The sequence below is a fragment of the Sorex araneus genome, chromosome X (genome assembly GCF_027595985.1).
Source record: "Sorex araneus isolate mSorAra2 chromosome X, mSorAra2.pri, whole genome shotgun sequence".
NCBI lineage: Eukaryota > Metazoa > Chordata > Mammalia > Eulipotyphla > Soricidae > Sorex > Sorex araneus.
In genome coordinates, this window is record NC_073313.1 from 155,232,012 (window position 1) to 155,251,377 (window position 19,366).

Genomic DNA, 19,366 nt, shown 5'->3' on the forward strand with positions numbered 1-19,366 from the left:
ATTCATTTCATATTTGTCATTGTTAGACACTCCTGGAATGACAGATCACGATCACTATCACGAAATCCCATTGTTCATCGATTTCTCGAGGGGGCTCAGTAACTTCTCTATTTGTCCTATCCCTGAGATTTTAGAAGCTCTCTCCACTAGGCCTTCCTAACGGTGCCACATTGAAGGCTCTTTCAGGGTCAGGGGAATGACAGAAATACTCTTAAAATTTTGTTTGTTACAGCAAGGTGGGAAGGATTAATGGAATGGGAGCATCTTCGCACAACTTCATTTTCCAGCACCACTAGCCTGATACCTGAGCACTACAGGGGAGACCAGGACGCAGGCAGGAAGTAAACACAGAGTACCCCCAGGGGTGGCCCCCAAACTAAAGGAAACACAGATTGCTCATATTAGAATAGTACTGTTTTTCATAATGATTATGTATCCATTGGCTTTATTCAAAATTAGCTATTTGCCATCATGACCAATAGTGTACTTTCTAATAAGAAATATACCTTCAGCATTAGTCTTTATTATTGATATTCGAGTTCCCAAAATGAAGAACTAATGGTGACTTTAATTTTAAAGAGGTGATGTGGAAGGTCACCAGAACAGGCGAGCTGCCCAGTGGTGTCACCATGTGAGGGGAGAGAATAATGTAGATTCTAATCCACAAGTTTCTCTGTCTTGGGAGGGCAGACAGGACATTGAGTGAAATCACAGTGAGAAATTCATTAAGAGTCAGATCTGCAATGGTCGCTGTATGGAGCCTCAGTATAAGGAAGGTCCCTGGGCTCTGGGCTGCGGTGTATCTGGGGGTGCCGGGAGAGTGGGGGCTCAGAAAGACCATCGATGCTCTGGGTCCTTCCTCACTCTTTGTCCTGTGTATCTCTTCCATCTGGCTCCTTTTTAGCCCTTTTTGGTGACCCAAGTATTCCTCAGGAGTCAGAATCCCTTTCTCATGGCGGTCCTGTAGATGAGGGCCATGTGTGAGGGGGAGGACAGCGATGGCCACAAACAATTCCATGTCCTTCCACACGGCACGACTCCACTCCTACTTCCACCTATCAGGTGTGAGGCTGAGTGGAGAAGACTCAGCCTCAGAGAAGGACTTTATAGGCTCTGACACCTGAGCAGGTGATACAGGGCCCAGAACAAGGACAAGGGGACAAAGGACCCCAGGTGGGATTTGAGGTTCCCACAGTGTCTGTGACACCCAGTGACCCTGAGAGGCACCATGAAGTCTCCTCTGGGCACAGTCTACAGAGCACTGAGAAGTCTGAGGTCTGAGCTCACAGCCATGCATGACTGTGGGAGATAGTGTGAGGAACCCAGGGAGAGTCAGGCTCCCTGAAGAGAGGCAGCTGGTTCCAAGGCTCAGGGCGTCTCCCTGTGGGAGCTGGAAGTCCGTGTCAGGACTCATCCAGGGCTGCTGTGGTGGCCCTAAGACTCCCTGAGGATGCATGAGGGTTCCTGTGGGATCTGCCTCTTGTCTCACTGAGGAGGGATTTCTCCACTACAATGGCTGAAGGGTGTAGAGGGAATGGGACACCATGAATGTTCCATCAGATGAGTTGACTTTTGTCCCTCATACTATAGAACAGGACTCCCAGGTGTAGATAGACCAGGTATGAGTTACCTGGGTAAGGGTCAGAGGGTAGAGGTCAGTGGGAGAGAGTGTGTCTGAGAGCAGAAGGAAGGAGCCCAGCACACAGCTGAGTGGATGCCATTGATTCACTTTGGTGAAGTGACTCTCCACAGGGTGATGCTGAAAAGGTTTTCAAGGTGAATTTAATTTTTATAAGAGGATCATGTGCAGCCCAGGCCCCAGGGAAGTCATGGCCCCACTACTGGAAATTTCCATCAGGAGGGAAAGAATGTAGAAAACTCCTTCCTGCCCACTGTGGGGATGGAGGACTCAGAGGCACAACCAAGAGGACATGGATCTAGTGGAGTTATCTTAGAGCTGAGGGGCTGGTCAGTCCTGATCTCCACAGGAAGATGATTCATCTGGTCATGAGCCACGTTTCCTCAGGGGTGAGTCCTCAGAGCCTCCTGGGGGCATGGGCCCCTGAAGCTAACCCTGCTTCCTCCTGCAGGTGGTTTTTTCTGGGCCCACAGTGCCTTTCCCTCACTGTGTCTTGCACAGTAGTACAGAGCCCTGTCCTCCTCCCTCAGGCTGCTCATTTGCAGATAGAGCGTGTTCTTGCTATTGTCTCTGGAGATGGTGAATCGGCCCTTCACAGAGTCAGCATAGTTTTTATTACCAGTACTACCATGGATCTCTGAAATCCACTCTAGGCCCTTCCCTGTAGCCTGGCGGACCCAGTTCATCCAGTAGTCACTGACTGTGAATCCAGTGGCTACACAGGAGAGTTTCAGGGAACCCCCAGGCTGCACCAAGTCTCATGGTGCAGAGTGAGAAGGAATTGATGACCTAATTTCCTGGTTCCCAGCATGCACAGGGCACAGCAAGTGAATGATTAATCATCATTGATGTATGTTTCTCAGATGATATTATTGTTGGCAGTCAATGAGCATTCTAGCTACTAGGATCAGTGTTTTGATTTTATTCAGTGCAGTGTGACCCCCACAGCATCTTCCTGACCAGTAGACACCAGTGAGTAACAGGGACCCTTCCTGAAGGCTCTGCAGGGCGAGTGTCCAGGAGTGAGCTGAGGGGTGTGGGCTGGAGCCTCCCCTGAGTCCTCCTGCAGCTCCTCCCTTAGCCCTGCACAGAGGGACACAGCAGAGTGAGGAAGGAGACTCAGAGGTCACAGGTGGTTCTTCAGGTCACCAGGCACCCCCTCTGGGCGTCCCTGAGCACAGGAGTAAGAGTCTCCGGGGAGAAGACATAAAGGGAGTGTGTGGGGTCACTGCAGGGAGGGTCAGAGACCTTCACCTCCATGTGGCTGGGTGGAAACAGGGGCTGCAGGAAGTGTGAGATCCTGGAGGAAGTCGGTACAGAGATCCTTGCGGGAGATTTGAAAATGGACCTGTCCTGAGAGTGAGTGATGGCAGGATAGGGACCCATGTGTGACCCCGCGATCACTCTGAGTACAGTGTGGGTTAGTTACTATGTGTTAGGATTCCCTTTGTGGGCCTGACCCCCTCTTGGTCCTTGTGCCCCTTTCAGTCCTGAGCGACCCCTGGTGGCCCTGGAGGCCCCTGCAAGCCCAGACTGTCTCAGCAGGTTTGTGTCTGGGGTCACCCTGACTTCCCCTCACTGTGTCACGCACAATAATACACAGGTGTGTCCTCGGGGGTCACTGAACTCAGCTGCAGGGAGAACTGGTTCTTGTTAGTGTCTCTGGTGATGGAGACACGGCTCTTGAGGGACGGGCTGCACCTGGGACAGGACACCTGGGGACAAGGAGAATCAGTCACTGTCAGTCTCTGCAGTCACTCCCTCCCCTAGACCTTGTCACATCTGGGACACTCACCCAGGGGCGTTGTCACCAGGCAGAGGAGAAGACCCCACAGAATCATCTTCTTCTCGAGCACAGCTTTGTCTTCCCCAGAGACTCAGCCCTGAGTGAGGAGACAACTGTGAGCTCCACAGCCCAGAGAGCATTTGACCCAGAGCCTGAAGGGATTTGCATGAGGTGAACTCCTCTGTTATTAGAGGAGACTTCTGACCTCAGGTCCCCTTTGTCCCATTGGGCGCTGAGCTCCCACGACCTGTCTGGTGGATTGAGCACTGCGCAATAGGGCGCATTGAAACAGGCCATAGAAGTGTCCTGATTAACTCATCTTCATTATCAGAGAAGATGAAAGGATCAAAATTCCCTCAGTATGATAGACCTTTCATATATACATAAAATAGTTCACATTTTCCCCTTTTTGTCTCTCATCAACTCTAAAATTAACTGTTTTTTCCATTTCTTTTTACATGGTGGTTTGCAAAGTTGTTCCTAATGCAGATATAATGGATTTTTGCTATTCCCACACCAATCCCACCTCTTAGTGATCTTCCTTCCTCACTGTCCCCATTTCCCCAACCATCCCCGCAAGCCTGCCCTTTTAGCAGTTACACAGTGATTTGTTCTATGTTACTTGTTACAATCAAGTGGCTAAAGGAATTATCAAAATTAATTCAGTAAAAAAAACAGCTGTGAAAATCGCTCCATCTCACCAAGGAGTTGTGGAGTCTTTGAGAATGTATAAGCTGTTCATCCCTGGTAGAACCTTCTATGTCAGTGTTTGTGTTGTTGAGTTTAGTTGGCGTCTACATTGCTTTCTCATCTAGTTTAGTGGCTCCAACTGAAATTTCAGTTCTGTGGAATGTGGAGGTGTCATTCAGGCCAGAAAGTTTAGGATCTTTAGAACTGGACAGGAGTGATAGCACAGTGAGTATGGCGTTTGCCTTGCACGTGGCCCACCTGGGTTCGATTACTCCATCCCTCTCGGAGAGCCGGCAAATACCAAGAATATCCCGAACACATGGCAGAGCCTGGGAAGCTACCCGTGGCAAATTCAATATGGCAAAAACAGTTGCAACAGCTCTCATAATGGAGACGTCACTTGTGCCCGCTCAAGCAAATCGGTGAACAACGGGACGACAGGACTGGGATCAGTCTGAGGAGACTCTCAGTGCAGCCTTGGAGTTAGGTCATGGGCAGTAGGTGTGGTGGGTCAGAGGGGTGTGGGTGCGGCTATTGGGCCTTCAGCAGGGTAAGGACAGGGCCCATGCCCCTCTAGAGCGCCCTCTAGTGCTCAACCTGGGTCGGTGTGTCTGAATTCCAGCTGCTGGCCTGTCCCTCCTTGGAGATTCAGGTGGAATCTGAGGAGCAAGGTCGGTGGGTGAGTGGGCAGGGGGCGGCTGCCCTAATATTCATATCTAAGATTTGATTAAAACTCTCATCCTGTCTAGGAAAGACCCAAAGGACAGACGTGTTTCTCTCAGACCCGACTTCTTTCTAGGACAGAACTCCGTCGGCTTCTCACAAGCTTCGAGACAAAGTGTATGGAGGGTTCAATCGCTGACTCTGAAATTGGTGATTTAGAGTTGGGGCCTGTTGGGCTTTTACCTGGAGCAGACAACCGTTATAGATTATATTTAAATTACCTCCAGCACATATCTTCAAGTTGTTCTTCAGTCTCTACTTTTCTTTAATCTTAATCACACAAAAAATATCAGACATTTTAAATTTGACTGGAAATCTGTGTTTCTGTTTATTCTGTCTGTCATGTTACTCCGAATTATCTGAGACTGAGTGTCCTGATGTGCTCACCCTTGTTACCCTCCATAATGTCACAGTCTGTGGCTGTTTCTGCATCAAGCGCCTCGGACAAGGTGTCAACGTCCTTGTGGTACCTAAGAGGTATTGAAGAAGTACCAAGCAGTAATTCTCTGGCCTATAGATGGCCCCTGAGCCCACCCCCTCCCAGAGTCAGAGCAAATCCTCCATGAGTGCGTCCATTTTCCTCAGGAAGGTACTGCATTCGTCTGAATGGCTGATTCTCAGGCAGGACACAGGAACCATGAACTAGCAAACAGGATGTGAGACTCAGTGTGCCACCCCTCCTGTGGGGACCCCAGTGGGAAGGGTGAAGTACCCAGAGCCATGAGCATTCCCCTGAGGGTTAGAGGTCAGTCACACTCAGGAAACTCCAACCCTTGTCTTCTTACCAGGTCATGAGCCCCTAAAGATTCTGCCTTTGTCAAACAAACAGGAAACACGCTCATATTCCAGGGGACCAGGGAGCATGGTCAGAGAATCATGAATCTAGACGGTCCGTGAGGAACTCTAGACAAGGAGCCCCTTAACCTCCTTCTGCACCTGCTGCTGTGCTGGCCCAGAATTCAGGGTGGGGTTCAGACCCGGGGCCCTGCAGACCAGCCCCTCCCCCCCTGTAGGAAGGCATGTGTCTGGGGTTCCACCCACTCCCCTTCCTGAGTCTCACACACACAGCCCTGTGTCCTTGTGACTACTTGGCTCAGGGTACAGAGGACGATTCTTTTGGCTGCATCTCTAGGAAGGGTCACTGTGGAGGTTGTGAGTAGTCTGAGCTTGAGCAGGACCAAAGGGACTGTCCACTCCAGCCCTTCCCTGGAGGTGGGTGATCTGGCCATGCCACAAGCAGAGGGTTTGCTGGGAACCCAGAGGAAGGACAGGTGAGGGTGAGGGTCTGCGTGGGCTTCTTTCCTCCTGATCCATCTCTTCCACAGCCCTGGGTCAGATTCTGAAGATATGCCTCATCAGAAGATGCCCATCCAGACACTCCCCCCATGTTCAAGCTTCCTGAAGCCCAGAGACGCTCACAGCTGTCGCTGTCATCAAGAGGAACTACAGGAGAAATTCAGCTTCTGTTGGACTGAGCTTTGACTTTTAGAGACTGTTCCTGAGGTGGCCCTGCTCTGAGAGCAGAGGGGCTGCGTTTCCTAGGGGCCCAGGAGTGAGGAGCAGTGGACACACTGTGTGCAGGGAGGGGCAGGAGTCCACAGCTGGTCCCTCCCCTCTGGGATCTGCTGTTGGAGGCACTGGATGAGTCCTGGTGGACGTGGATTCTGGGTTTCCTCCCCATGGGTTTCTCCTCCAGAGCAGGAGAGGGGATAAAAGGGCATCCAAGGACACGGAGCTGTGGCCATCAACACAACAGGGCTCATGCTCTCCAGGGTGCTCTGTGAGCACTCTGCAGACACGGGTGTGAGTTCACCCTGCAGTGGGGCAGCCTCTCCTCTCCCCTCTCGGGCCCGAGTCCCAGCCCCTCCTTTGCTCCTGCTCAGCTTCTCTCTGTCCCTGTCAGCCCTGGACACTCTGGGCTGAGCCTGTCTCTGCTGTTTCTCTTAGTCCCAGGATGAGAGTCCACATCACTCAGCAGGACTGACCAGAGGGCAGGAGCCCAGTTCACCAGCAGGAGCTCTCCTACCCCTGAGTCAGGACTATGCTCAGTGTTCGAGCTTTCATGCATGGAGAATTACCTGCTAGCTGTAGATGGTTTCACTCTTCATGTATCAGCTGTAAAATTCCAACAGGATTGGCCATAAATATGTCCCTCAGTGTGCTAGAGCGATGGCACAGTGGGTAGGGTTTTTGCCTTCAATGAGGCTGACCTGTGTTTGATTCCTCCATCCCTCTCGAAGAGTCTGGCAAGCTAACAAGAGTATCCCGCCTGCACAGCAGAGCCTGGCAAGCTCCTCGTGGCATATCCGATATGCCAAAAACAGTAACAACAAGTCTCACCTTGGAGACGTCACTGGAGCCCGCTCAATCAAATGGGTGAGCAAGGGCATGACAGTGACAGTGAGTGTTCCTTAGACTCTCGGTTCTTCCCAACGAATTTCCTCCTGTCCTGTAATGGTAAGTGTGTAAAAACACAAAAAGAAAAGAAAGGGCGTGAGGGCGCACCTCACCGCACCGCGCCGGGCACTGGGCACAGGGCAGTGGCGTTGACTCTCCCGCCACCCGCGTTCCGTAGTCTCCAGCCGCTTCCCCCACCCTGGGGAGGTTGATGGCGATGACGAGGCAGGCGAAGGAAGGAATGGAGGGAGCCAAGCTGGTTGGTTTCAATCGCAGTTTATTCCCATCTACTCTCTATCCACTCCCGTCTCTCTCTCTCTGCTTCTTCCCAACCCCCTCATAGAGCCACCTTAAATCCCCCCCCCCCGCATCTGGCTCTGGATGCTGTGCCGCTGGGGCTTATGGATAGATGTGGTTACAATCAATAGGGGGTAAAGTTCTATCCCTTAGGGAATGCTTTCACTAGGACAGAATCTCTTTCAGCAGGACATCCGCCCAAGAGCGGAATCCCATGGGTTTGTTTCCCCTTTCTTTGTCCAACTAACATATAAGTATTCATATTATAAATCATTTTGTATGGACATAGCAAGAGATGCATTAAGCTTATAGAATTGCTCTCCAGGGGTGACCTCTATCTCAGACTACAGTGCTCAGGCCAGATTAGTCTTTCCTAGCCCTAGGAGGGTCCTAGTCTAGTCGTTGCTTTTGGATCATGACATGACATGCCCATGACCAAGCTCTTAACATATAGTTAAGCATTAGGCGCTTTGGCCAGGCCCATCTCGATGCCAGGGTAGCACATAATTCACCGCTTGCCCTGGGTCCGTCCCGTCCCTCGTCGGGACCCTGCTTTTGGGGGTGCTAGTGATGTAGGCAGGTAGATAGGGAAAGGCCCTTGACAATGAAACTTAGATTCTCCAGGAAGGAGAATCCTGACACTGATCCCTGTGGATACAGAAAACAGACCTAATAAGACCTTCAGCAGACCCTGAGGAGGTTGGACCCCTCCCCATGAAGTTCCTCGAATTCTATCAACCTCTCCCTTAATCTGATTAAAATGTGATCCAGCCTAAAGAAGACCCAGCCTCCCTTTTAGCCTCCTTAGCAACGGACTTTTACCTGGGAAGAGGCCCCACGTGGGGGCAGGTTGAAGAGACCCTATAAAAGATACCTTGAACGAAGGAAGTGCGCGCATATGCCGCCTGAGACCGTGTGCTGCTTGTGCCCACGTGGCCGAGCACATGTGGTGCCCGAGCACATGTGTCGCCCGCATCCCCACCCTTGCGATGTGTACTTTCATGCTTTCGTGTCCAGTGCTAGGATGTGTGTAGAGCTTCCTCCACCCTTGGAGAAGCCCGAGTTCTCTCTTGAGTGCATTATTCTTACTATTCTCTCTCCCACTTGTCCCTTCCTCCTTCCCTCAGAAACCTCTAAATAAAATCTGTTACTTCACTGCTTGTCTACTCCTGAAATTCTTTTCTGCGAGCGAAGACAAGAACCCAGTAACTCTGGGTCCCGGGTGGTAGGGGCGGTTGGGGAGAAAGTGACCGTCTTTCTCCTCCCTGCTTCATGGAAGTCACCCGTGGGACCCACCGACATCACTAGGAAGTAAGGGCAGCTGAGGCTTAAGTCGAGAGAACAGATGCCCAGGAGTGAATAATATTTGAAGCCAATTAAATCCATGTTACTAAAGCATATTAATAAATGTCTTTCTTTGTCCATACAAAAAGGATATTGTTTTAAAGTAAACTATTCAAAAGACATAAGAGAGGAGAAAGACAATATTAATTTACAATACAAGTTCACTGTCCTAGCAAGGTCTGACCTTACAAATTAACAGAGTTTGATTAGAGGAAAAGCAGATAAACTGGTAGAAGTGGTTACAGATAAACAAAGGAATGGGAATGACTCCGGAGCACTTTGATGGGCGTGACTGATTTACCTAAGCTCCTACTGGCAAGGGGAGCAGGACATACCAATGTAGTCTAGAATTGTTTAGAGATTATTACCAGATAAACCCAAACTCTGTGGCAAGGGAGAAAGGACAAACCAATGATATCCAACAGTATGAATGTGTGGATGAGGTTCCTCTTCCAACTATGCTGCCTTCATCAATTGTAATGAACTGCATATTAGTCTATGTCTCAAGTACCATGCTACTAGCATACTAACAAGCAAACTGTATTTTCTGTGTTTTCTTTTGATAGCGCAGCGGGTAGGGCGTTTGTCTTACACTGTGCCGACCCAGGTTCGATTCCTTCATCCTCAGAGAGCCTGGCAAGCTACTGAGAGTATCCTGCCCACACGGCAGAGCCTGGCAAGCTACCTGTGGCGTATTCGATATGCCAAAAACAGTAAAAAGTCTCACAATGGAGATGTTACTGGTGTCTGCTCGAGCAAATCGATGAACAAGAGGACTAAGTGGTACTCAACCAATAGGAAACTACTATTCATATTATAAACCACAGCTCTATTAAAAAGTATATATATGTGTATATATATATTATATATATATATATATATATATATATTTGCTTTTTGGGTCACACCCGGCTGTGCACAGGGGTTACTCCTGGCTCATGCACTCAGGAATCACTCCTGGTGGCTCTCAGGGGACCATATGGGATGCTGGGAATCGAACCCGGGTCAGCCGCGTGCAAGGCAAACACCCTACCCGCTGCTCTATCGCTACAGCCCTTAAAAATATATATATTTATTGAAAACTACACTTTGTGTTTACCAGGAGGAAGAACAGGCCGACTACACATGACACAGCAAATATGGATGGTCTTTTGCAATGAGTTTCTAGAAGACAGCACCGAAACTCTGTAAGTCATAGATGGACAGAAGACAAATTTAACCATATATACGTCAATTACAAAAACTGAGAATGAAAAACAAAACTTATTCCTATAAAAAGAATATTTGTTCAGGAACAGAGCATACAACATACTTTGCAAAAGGTGAATTAAAAGAGTATTTGGTATTCTTACAAAAAGTGAGATTAAAATTTATACTAGATGAAGAAAGAACATACTGATGTATACCTACTTACGTTTATTAAATTTGCTCCTTAAATTTTCATTTTAAAATTAAAAAAAAAAAAAAAGACCTTTACAACTTTCCCCTGAGGCCAGATCTGTAGTCCCTGGGGCAGAGCGCCCCCTGGTGATCACACGCACCCCTGCAGCTCCCCTGTCTCCCTCAGCAGATTTTTCTTTGGGCTCACAGTGACTTGCCCTCACTGTGTCTCTTGCACAATAATACACGCCTGTGTCCTCAGTTACTGAGTTGCTCAGTTTTAGATAAATTTGGTTCTTTCAGGTGTCCCTGGAGTTGCTGACTCGGGACTTAAGTCTCGGATTACAGTATGTGCTTCCAACGCTATACCACCAATCCAGTCCAGGTGGTTTCCAGGGGCCTGGCGTACCCAGTAGACAGCATGACTAGATAGAGAGATTCCAGAGACCGAGCAGGTGAGGGACAGCGTCTGCGAGGGTGTCACCAGGCTTGGTCCCGACTCCTGCAGCTGTACCTGGGACAGGACACCTGGGGACAGAGACCCATAGTGAGTCACGGGCCCAGAGGCCCCATGCCCACCTTGGAGCCTCTGTCCGGGGGATACTCACATCCGGGAGCTGCCACCAGAAAGAGGAGGAATCAGCGCTGATGCACGTTCCTGCCCACGAGGTCCATAATCTCAGACACCGTGTCAGGGGGAGAGGGAGCCCAAGTTGGGGTGAGTGTGAACGTGGTTTTAATCCTGGGTCCTGAGTGCAGATTTGCATGGGGGAGCCTCTGTAGAGAAAGGAGGGGACCCGGGGAGGCTGGTGTGTGGGCTCCCTGGGAAGAGGTGCTGACTGTCACTAAAAGCACTCAGGCCTGTCCCTGGGGCCCTGTCAGAGCCGGGCCTCTTCCTCCAGCACAGGAAATGTGCTGAGGATCTCTCAGGAAACAGGGATTGCTGAGGGGGAAACGGCAGCTGAGGAGGAGAGTCCCCGTGTCTCAGGTCCCTGATGACCAAACCCAGCCCCCATCCCCCAGGTCTCTACCCTGTCGATAGGCCCCTGCCCCTCTGTGTCCCTGTGTGGTGGCTCCAGTTCTCCCACTGTGAATGCAAATCCTGGGCTCTAACACACAGTGTCATTGTCCCAGTGCAATTCACACAAGGATGGACCAATCCAAGGTCAATCAAATTTCTCAGTATTTGTTCAGTTACTTACCTCGTGAGTAAAACTCTGAAATTTAGAGATAGTTACACGGGAACATCAGTTCATTATCACCGATGGTGTTGAATCAGAAATGCAGGTAAATATTGAAAGAACCCCCTGGCAACAAGTTTTTGGGACATAATCCAAAGCGCTGAGGCCTAATAATACGTTGAGCAGCGCCAGCACAAACCCTCCTGAGAGAGCCCCAGTGTGAACACAAGCATGGCAGAGTATCAAAGGAGGACCGTAAAAGTCTCAGACTCACCTTCTTAATAATGACAAGCAATGGTCTCTCCTGGGTGAATGGCTCACATGGCGCAGGTTGGGAGATATGGTTATAGGCTACATTGGACAGGGAAGAGAGTGGTCTTGGAGTCAGCCCATGCTGCTCGAATACAAGCTGCCAGGTTCTTCCCTCCTGAGATGTGACCCTCAGCCTCTCTGCCTCTCCAGAAGCCTGATTCTCTCATGCTTGTGACACTCTCTCTCTTTATGTCTCTCTGACACGTTTTGTCTCTCTCTCTCTTTTATCTGTCTCTGTCTTTGTCTCTCTCTGTGTCTCTATCTCTGTCTCTTTCCTGCCTCTCCCACACCTTTCTCAGATCCGATAAATAAAAGCCAGTTTGCTTCACAGCTTTTCTCCTACTGAAATTCTTCATTGTGAGAAAGACACGTACCCATGAAGCTCAAGGAAGGTCTAGGACTGGTTTTCCTTCCTGCAAAGAGCAATTCTCTCCCAGATCACAGAGGTAGACAGAGACAGTGGTGGATCTTCCCCCAGTCTGCAATGCTGCTGTCTCGCTCCTTCTCTGATTCACAGTTGTGACCTGGGGACCCCTTTCAGCAACTCATTATTATTGATACAAGAAAGATTCTTCTAACTCTGTCCCACGGTTCCTGCTGTGGCTGGCCTGGTCAAAGACACATAATTCTGCTCAATTCCACTGAAAACTTGAGGTCCAGCAAGTCACTTTGAACTTCAGGACCCTCTTCATGGGGTGATTACTGAGGGATCCTGACCCAGCAGGAATTCAGGGCAGAGCTACTGGAAGGTCCTCAGCTTGAAATCTATTCACTCGGGATCTGGACTCAACGCACAGACTCACACTGTGCAAGGGTCCTTTACCTGTATTCTGGGTCACCGACACTGGATTGTCATTCAGTGAACACAGTTTCCACACACACAGAGATATGCACAGTTCTTATCAGCCCCTCAGAGAGACCGGATGCAGTTAGGGGGAGTCAGCAGGAAGAGAGGTTGTATGTGAATGACCAGTTCTGCCATCCCTGAGAATTTCTCTCATGGACACTATGGGATGACCCCCACGATTCTCCCTGTACCAAGAGGTGTGGTTGTTGAGGGCTACTGGGCTCATCAGCTGTAGGTAGTCTCCCTGACCTCGAGTCCCTGTGTCTAGGACATATGGGTGAGCAGGTTGAGGCTTCTCCAGCATAAGTGAGAGTCACATGTCTGAAGGTCTATGGGGGACACAAGAGATGGACGTTAGAGATGAATTAAGACTCAGCAGGGAGAGTGAACAGGAGTCCAGCCCCTGGGCCTCAGAGTCAACACAGAGTGGGGGAGAATTTAGAGGCGGGAAGAGATCGTGTGGGGTAGGTTCCACCTCACCTGAGGACAGGTCACAAGAGGGGACAGTGTGGTGGGAGACAGCCCTGGGCAGCAGGAGTTGGGGGACTGATCGGCCCTCTGTGTCCTCGTGTCCTGTCTGCAGGGCCGGCGTGTGGACAGAAGGGTCCACTCACAGGCACATGCAGCTGTCCACTGTCCAGCGGGTGAGGGTCCAGACACCCCAAAACTGTCATTAATAGTGTCTTGGCTGCCCTGTAGTAGGTCAGTTCTCACAGTGACTCAGGCATTAGACAGAAACCCGCACTAGGACACACAATCCTGCTGACCTGTCATCAGAGCGTTTCTGCTGCTTATGTTCTAACAGGAAACTGGGACCCTGGATGAGAAACCCTCCCCGCCCTGTGCTCCTGTTCCTGGGCTGCAGCTCTGTTGAGTGGGTGTGAGCGCCCCCTGCAGGGAAGCCCTGGAGCAGACACAGTCCCAGTCTGTCACAGTTTCCCCATTTTTATCCTCATGTAATAACTTTGTCCTTGGATGAGAGTGAGATTCACAGTAAGAAACACAGTTTCAGTCTTTGTCATTGACATTGAAGCATTATATCTCTATTGATTAAGAAAGACTTACCGGTGCATTTTGAATGTCTAACAGGCGTTTTGGAAGGTCACTAGAACAGGAGAACTGCTCAGTGGGTTCACCATGTGAGAGGAGGTAGGAATTTAGATTCTAATCCTCAAATTTCATGTTCTTGATAAAGTTGAGTGGAGAGAGTGGTTAGTCGACAATGACAAACGCATTAAGAATCGTATCTGCAAAGGTCTACATTAAATTAGTATAAGGAGTTTAAGCAGATCATGGGTTGGTGAAGTTCAGGAGAGCGGGGTGCCAGAGAGAGACTGACTCTGCGGCCTTCCTCTCAGCTGCCCTGTGCAACTCTTCCTTCTGCTCACCTTCAGTTCAACATTAGGGAAATAAATTAGAATTTCTCAAACAAAAATCATTTTCTAAATTCTGTGACCAAGTTGATCCCAGTAATCTCACTCAAGATGAAGTCGTTAGACCCCCTCCAGTAGGTGTTGGTCAGAAGCCCAGGAGAAGCCTGTGGGATCTTCCCACACTGAGAAGGAACCTGTTAGTGCAATGCTGTGTCCAGGGAATGTCTCAGAAACAAGGAGAATTTGTACAGCACCAGGTTAGTCTGAGGATTGCTTCATGCCTTGTGGAAAATTCGGCAGAGGAATAGGTGCCCATGATGGCTATAAACTGGTACATGGCTTGCACAGTCTAAAGTGTGATGGGGAAGAACTAAAAAGTTAGAGAGTCTCTTAGTTCCAAGGGGCATGATCCCTGATGTGTATCTTTGCTGTCAAGGTCTGCTAGGTCTTCAATTATGAAAGTCCGTGCCTCACGACTATTGAAATTAATTGTGTTAAAGCTCTGATCCCGTGACTCTACCCTCTCCTACAAAAGTGCTGGGAGCACAGTCCCAGTATTTTATAGATGAGGTCCACGTGAGAGAGTGAGGTCAGGCCAAGACCATGGACAATCCCCACCCAATCCTGTCCTTGGATGAGAGCACAAGGACAAGACCCTTTTCTAGAGCTACACCAACAGTCCAATGAGAAGATACTTAACTCTGTGAAAACGTGGTTCCAAGCACCAATTTAACTTAAGATTTTATTAACCTCTTTGCTTTATTTACATGTACTACATTACATAGATATTTTTTCTCATTCTTGATTCATTTCATCGGTGTTCCATACCTTCAGATGTAAACTAAATAAAATATATTGTTTATAATTTTTTATTGTAAGTAAAGTATTCTAGATTTTAATTAGTAATATCTTACAGATAGTGAAAGAAACATTAGAAATAAAAGTCCAGATCATTCCTTCTGTTTTTTCTCATTATTAGACACTGTCACAAAACAGAAAGACTTTAAAATTATTTTAGGGAATAAAGAAATTATGCAGTTTGCTGCAACATAGGTGGAACCTTAAGATATCATGTTAAATGAAATAAGCCAGGAGAGCGATGAACACATGGGGACATTTTGATATGTGGAGTTTCTGTCAACTGGATGAGGAAATGCAATGATTTAAAGGGTGGATTTAAAGGACTGGTTCCAGAGTTTGAAGAGGAGGGGAGAGGAGATATATGAGGAGCAATGGGGACAGGGCGCTAGTGGGCTCAGGGACACGGGTGGTGTCAAGGAACGATGTGCTGATATCCCAGCCACAGAGTCTCAACACGGACCCCAGACCTGGGCGTGCCGTCCCTCCCCTGCTCTGCCTCTGAGCAAAGAATCTTGTTCCTGCCTATCAGCACACACGGAACTATGTGGAGGGACAGTGGGGTCAGATCTCAGGTCAGTAAGGGTCCCGTGAAGATCTGGAGCAGGACAGGCAACTGCAGTGAGGAACTGAGCTGCATCTCAATAGCTCTCGGAGAATGGGACGTGGTCAGCAGGCCCCACAGAGGGTCAGCACACACCTGCCGGGGGCCGGCCCCAGGGGAACGGAGCTGAAGCAGGGTCAACGCCAGGACTAAGGAAACAAGACAGACACACGAGAGAAGCACGGGGCGAGGGCCTCACAGGCTCGTGGACTTAGAGTCCCGACTCGCCCCTTCTCACTGCTCTACACCAACGGTCATCAGAAGCGCAGGGGCGGCTACTACAGACATTCACCTGCTAACCTGCCCAGGGAAGCTGGTCCCTGTCAAAGGGTCTCTGCACTGCAGGACTGAGGGGCAACGTCTCTAAAGTGGGTTTACCTCAGGGGTATTTCTTCTGGGAGAAGGAGCTTAAAGAGTTTATGGGACCCTGCCCACAGACCTCACCCCCTCCTCAGCCACATTCTATGTTTACCATCTTACCTCCTAGAAAGCGCCCATAGGACTTAACTCTTTGTTTCCCAGTGCTGTCAGAAATCTCCCTGGTGTGACCAACAACACTGGGAAACCGTGTCTCCAAGACTGTGACAGGTGGGTACAGCTGTGCTGGGCCATGTGACTCCATGAGTTGGGGCTCTGCACCCCTGGAGAGGTGGTGGGGGCTGTTTGCAGCCCAGTCTAGGGGCTCTGAACCCCAGGTCTGATGGAAGCTGGTACCAGATGCCTCTTTTCAAGGTGGCCTCTGGGTGGACACGGCTTCTCTCAAGCCCTAGATTGAGGAAGTTTGGGGTGGCAAGGAGGGAAGTGTTGGGGTGCCATGGTGCTGAGGTGTTTCCTCTGGCTTTCCTATGTGATGGGACAGTGGGAACAAGGGGAGCAAGGGCTGGAAAAGGCTCCAATAGGGGCCTGAGGTCAATTCTACCCCGGTACTGTGGGTGGGCAGGGAGTGTGGGGACAGATGTTGCTGGTGGACTGTGTGAGACTTATGCATTTGTGTGTGGATATATGTCCTCGGTATCAATTGAGAGCAAGTGATAAATTGTGATTATTTATTCCCATATTACAAGGCATGGACAAAATTAATGCCTCAGTCAATACCATAATTTCCCAGGAATATTGGTCATTTGGTTCAATCAGGCCCCAGGTAAACTCAGCTTGGATGCATGACCCTGGGGTGGAGGGAGCAGCACCTGAGGCCTCGCTCTAGATCCTGCCTGCTGGTCCTTGCTACTGCCAGCCCTCTTGGGCACACCCCAGACCATGTGTCTGTGCTTGGGTAACGACCTTCCCCTGAGCTGGGCTGAGTTGACCCCAACATCAGGACTTCATAGACCCTGACCCTGACCCTAACCCTGACCTTTTCCTTACATGATAGGAGAAATGTGACCATCGTCCCTTTCATAGAGGGTCATCTATTCCACTGTCCCTTGTTCAGTGGCAGGATTCCAGCTCAGCAATATAGAGATATGAAGATGTACAAAGTTTCAGGGCTCCAAAGAAACTCCAGAAGATACTCTGGTCAACACCAGGATTTCATCTCAGAGAAAAGAATTTCTGGCAGAGACCAAAATTCTAACAAAATGTGTAACACTGGGAGTCTGCCATGGGAAGAACTACAGTTCAGGAACCTGCAATGACCCCAGCCCAAACTTCCATGTGGTTCTTCCTGTGTCATCTGTGGTGCTCAACACAAAATCCTAGAAGAAAATATAAAAACACAAGGTTTCTCGAGAGAAGCCATCTGCCTTTTGGCCATTGCAGAGGGACAGAGAAAGATCCTGAGCCTTGCCCTCAAATTAAGCCTGACCCTGTGAGCCCCATTCTGTGTGTCAGACCCTGACTCTCTGAGGAGGATTTCAGGAGGATCAGCGTCTCTGTCATCTCCTCATCTGGCACAGCTGCCTCCCCCTCAGTTTTCTGACACACTCAGGATGTGGTTGTCACACTGTGTCTCTCGCACCGTAATACACAGCCGTGTCCTCAGTGCTCAGCCTGCTCAGTTCCATGTAGGCTGTGTCCTTGGACTTGTCTGCAGCGAGTGTGAGTGTGCCCTGGAACTTCTGTGCATAGCTTGTACTACCAGTGATAGGGTCTATCCTTCCCATCCACTCGAGCCCTTGTCCCGGGGCCTGCTGCACCCAGCTGATAAAGTAGTCAGTGAAGGTGAATCCGGACGCCTTGCAGAAGATCTTCACTGATGTCCCAGGTTTTCCCAACTCAGCCCCTGACTGCACCAGCTGTACCTGGGAGTTCACACCTGTGGACAGCAGACAGTAGTGGGTGGACTCCACTTGACTAGCCCCGTTCCCTCAGACCAAGGAATGGGGACACTTACCTGCAGCCACTGCCACCAGAAAGAGAATTCTCCAGGTCCAGCCCATGGTGGGGACCTTCACTTAGGGCTTCTGGAGGTGTGGGTGTGCTTGCTGTGTGAGGTTGTCAGGACACAGACACATTTGTATTTAACTCAGTGTCCCTGGTGTCATTTGCATATTCATGAGGAGGTAGAATTCATAGCTGAAGGCCTGGTCCAACCTGAAAAGAGGGCTGGTGGAAGCACCGGGTCCATCCTCAAGGGGAGTGAAGAGGTCCACGTTCTCATCCTTGTTTGAGGTGATGAGATCCTGCCTTGTCCCAGGATTCTGTGCACACAGAGCTCCCCCTCCAGAGGGCCAAACCCTTTCAGAACCTCCCTGTCAGGTCCTCCCACATCTGTATGTCCTGGACACATCTGGACACAAATGGGCTCTGAGGTTATTTCTGGGATCCTCTAACTCTCAGATACTACAATGAGACTACAAAACCATCCTAATGCCCCAGTGGTTTCCATTGGAGATATTAAGAAGTCCTGAAACACCACCTGCATACAGGTTTTACGGCTTATCAATTAATAATAATAAGTATTCCTCTCTAAATGATAAGTGTACTCAATTTAACCTCTGTGTCCTATATTTATTTTAATGTTGGTTTTCTTGAGAAATCAAAATTAAGTTTTATTGAAGAAGGAAACCCATTCTGAGATTTCTGCCTCTCTGCACCTTTTTCTCCCATCTCTGCACCCCTTCTAACTGACTTCTCTATTCTCTTGGGACTTGGCGCCCCCTGCAGCCCAGTCCCCACCCTGCAGGGAGAGCCTCTGGGTTCTCAGGTGCTTGAACCTCTTAGTGTCTCTAATACAGGATTGATTCCTGGCACTTCACTACAGAAGCCTGTTCATGAGTCATATTCTTTTATGAGACTTTTGATTTTGTTTTGAGCCACACCCAGCATTTCTGAGGGCTTTTTCCTGACTCTGTGTTCGAGAATCGCTCAGGTAGATGCATTCTAGGAAAATATTGGAAATATTGGCAGATCAAGTAGTTATGTATATATAACAATAGAACAGTGACACTTAGTATTCTTTGCTGAGATTATGTAAAAGTAATACAATATATAATTAAGTCTCTCAAACAATAGTAAAAACCATCAAATTAAAAAAGGATTTAAGGAGGAGATGAATCAAGCGCTGGAACGGTCTACCAAGAAAATACAGGAAGAAATGAGAGCAGAAATGAGAGCAGAAATTTCAAACCTTCGAACGGAAGTCTCACTAATAAAGCAATCGGTAGATGAAATAAAAATCTCACTAGAAGCCCTCAACAGTAGAATGACTACAGCCGAAGACAGAATCAGTGATCTAGAAGATGAGCTGCAGAAAGCTTATAGACAACAACAAATCATGGCCAAAGACCTCAAAATGGCTATAGAGCGAATCAGAGCCCTGGGGGATGACTTCAAGAGGAACAACATAAGAATCATTGGAGTACCAGAACCGCAGGGAAGCAACCCCAATGAAAAAAACACAGTCAAAGATATCATTGCTAAGAAATTCCCAGAGCTGGACAAGGCAGGCATCCAGATACAAGGAGTCCGAAGAGTACCAGCAAAAAGAGACCCGA

At 49.1% G+C, this 19,366-nt stretch overlaps 1 gene segment (V, D, J or C); it reads right to left on the bottom strand.

Annotated features, from left to right (window-relative positions):
• Window positions 1–17,368: 17,368 nt before the first annotated feature.
• Window positions 17,369–17,809, bottom strand: LOC101537353 (immunoglobulin heavy variable 1-69-like). The segment is given in 2 exon segments: window positions 17,369–17,685; window positions 17,764–17,809. Coding segments are annotated over 2 exon segments (363 nt in total).
• Window positions 17,810–19,366: the final 1,557 nt, after the last annotated feature.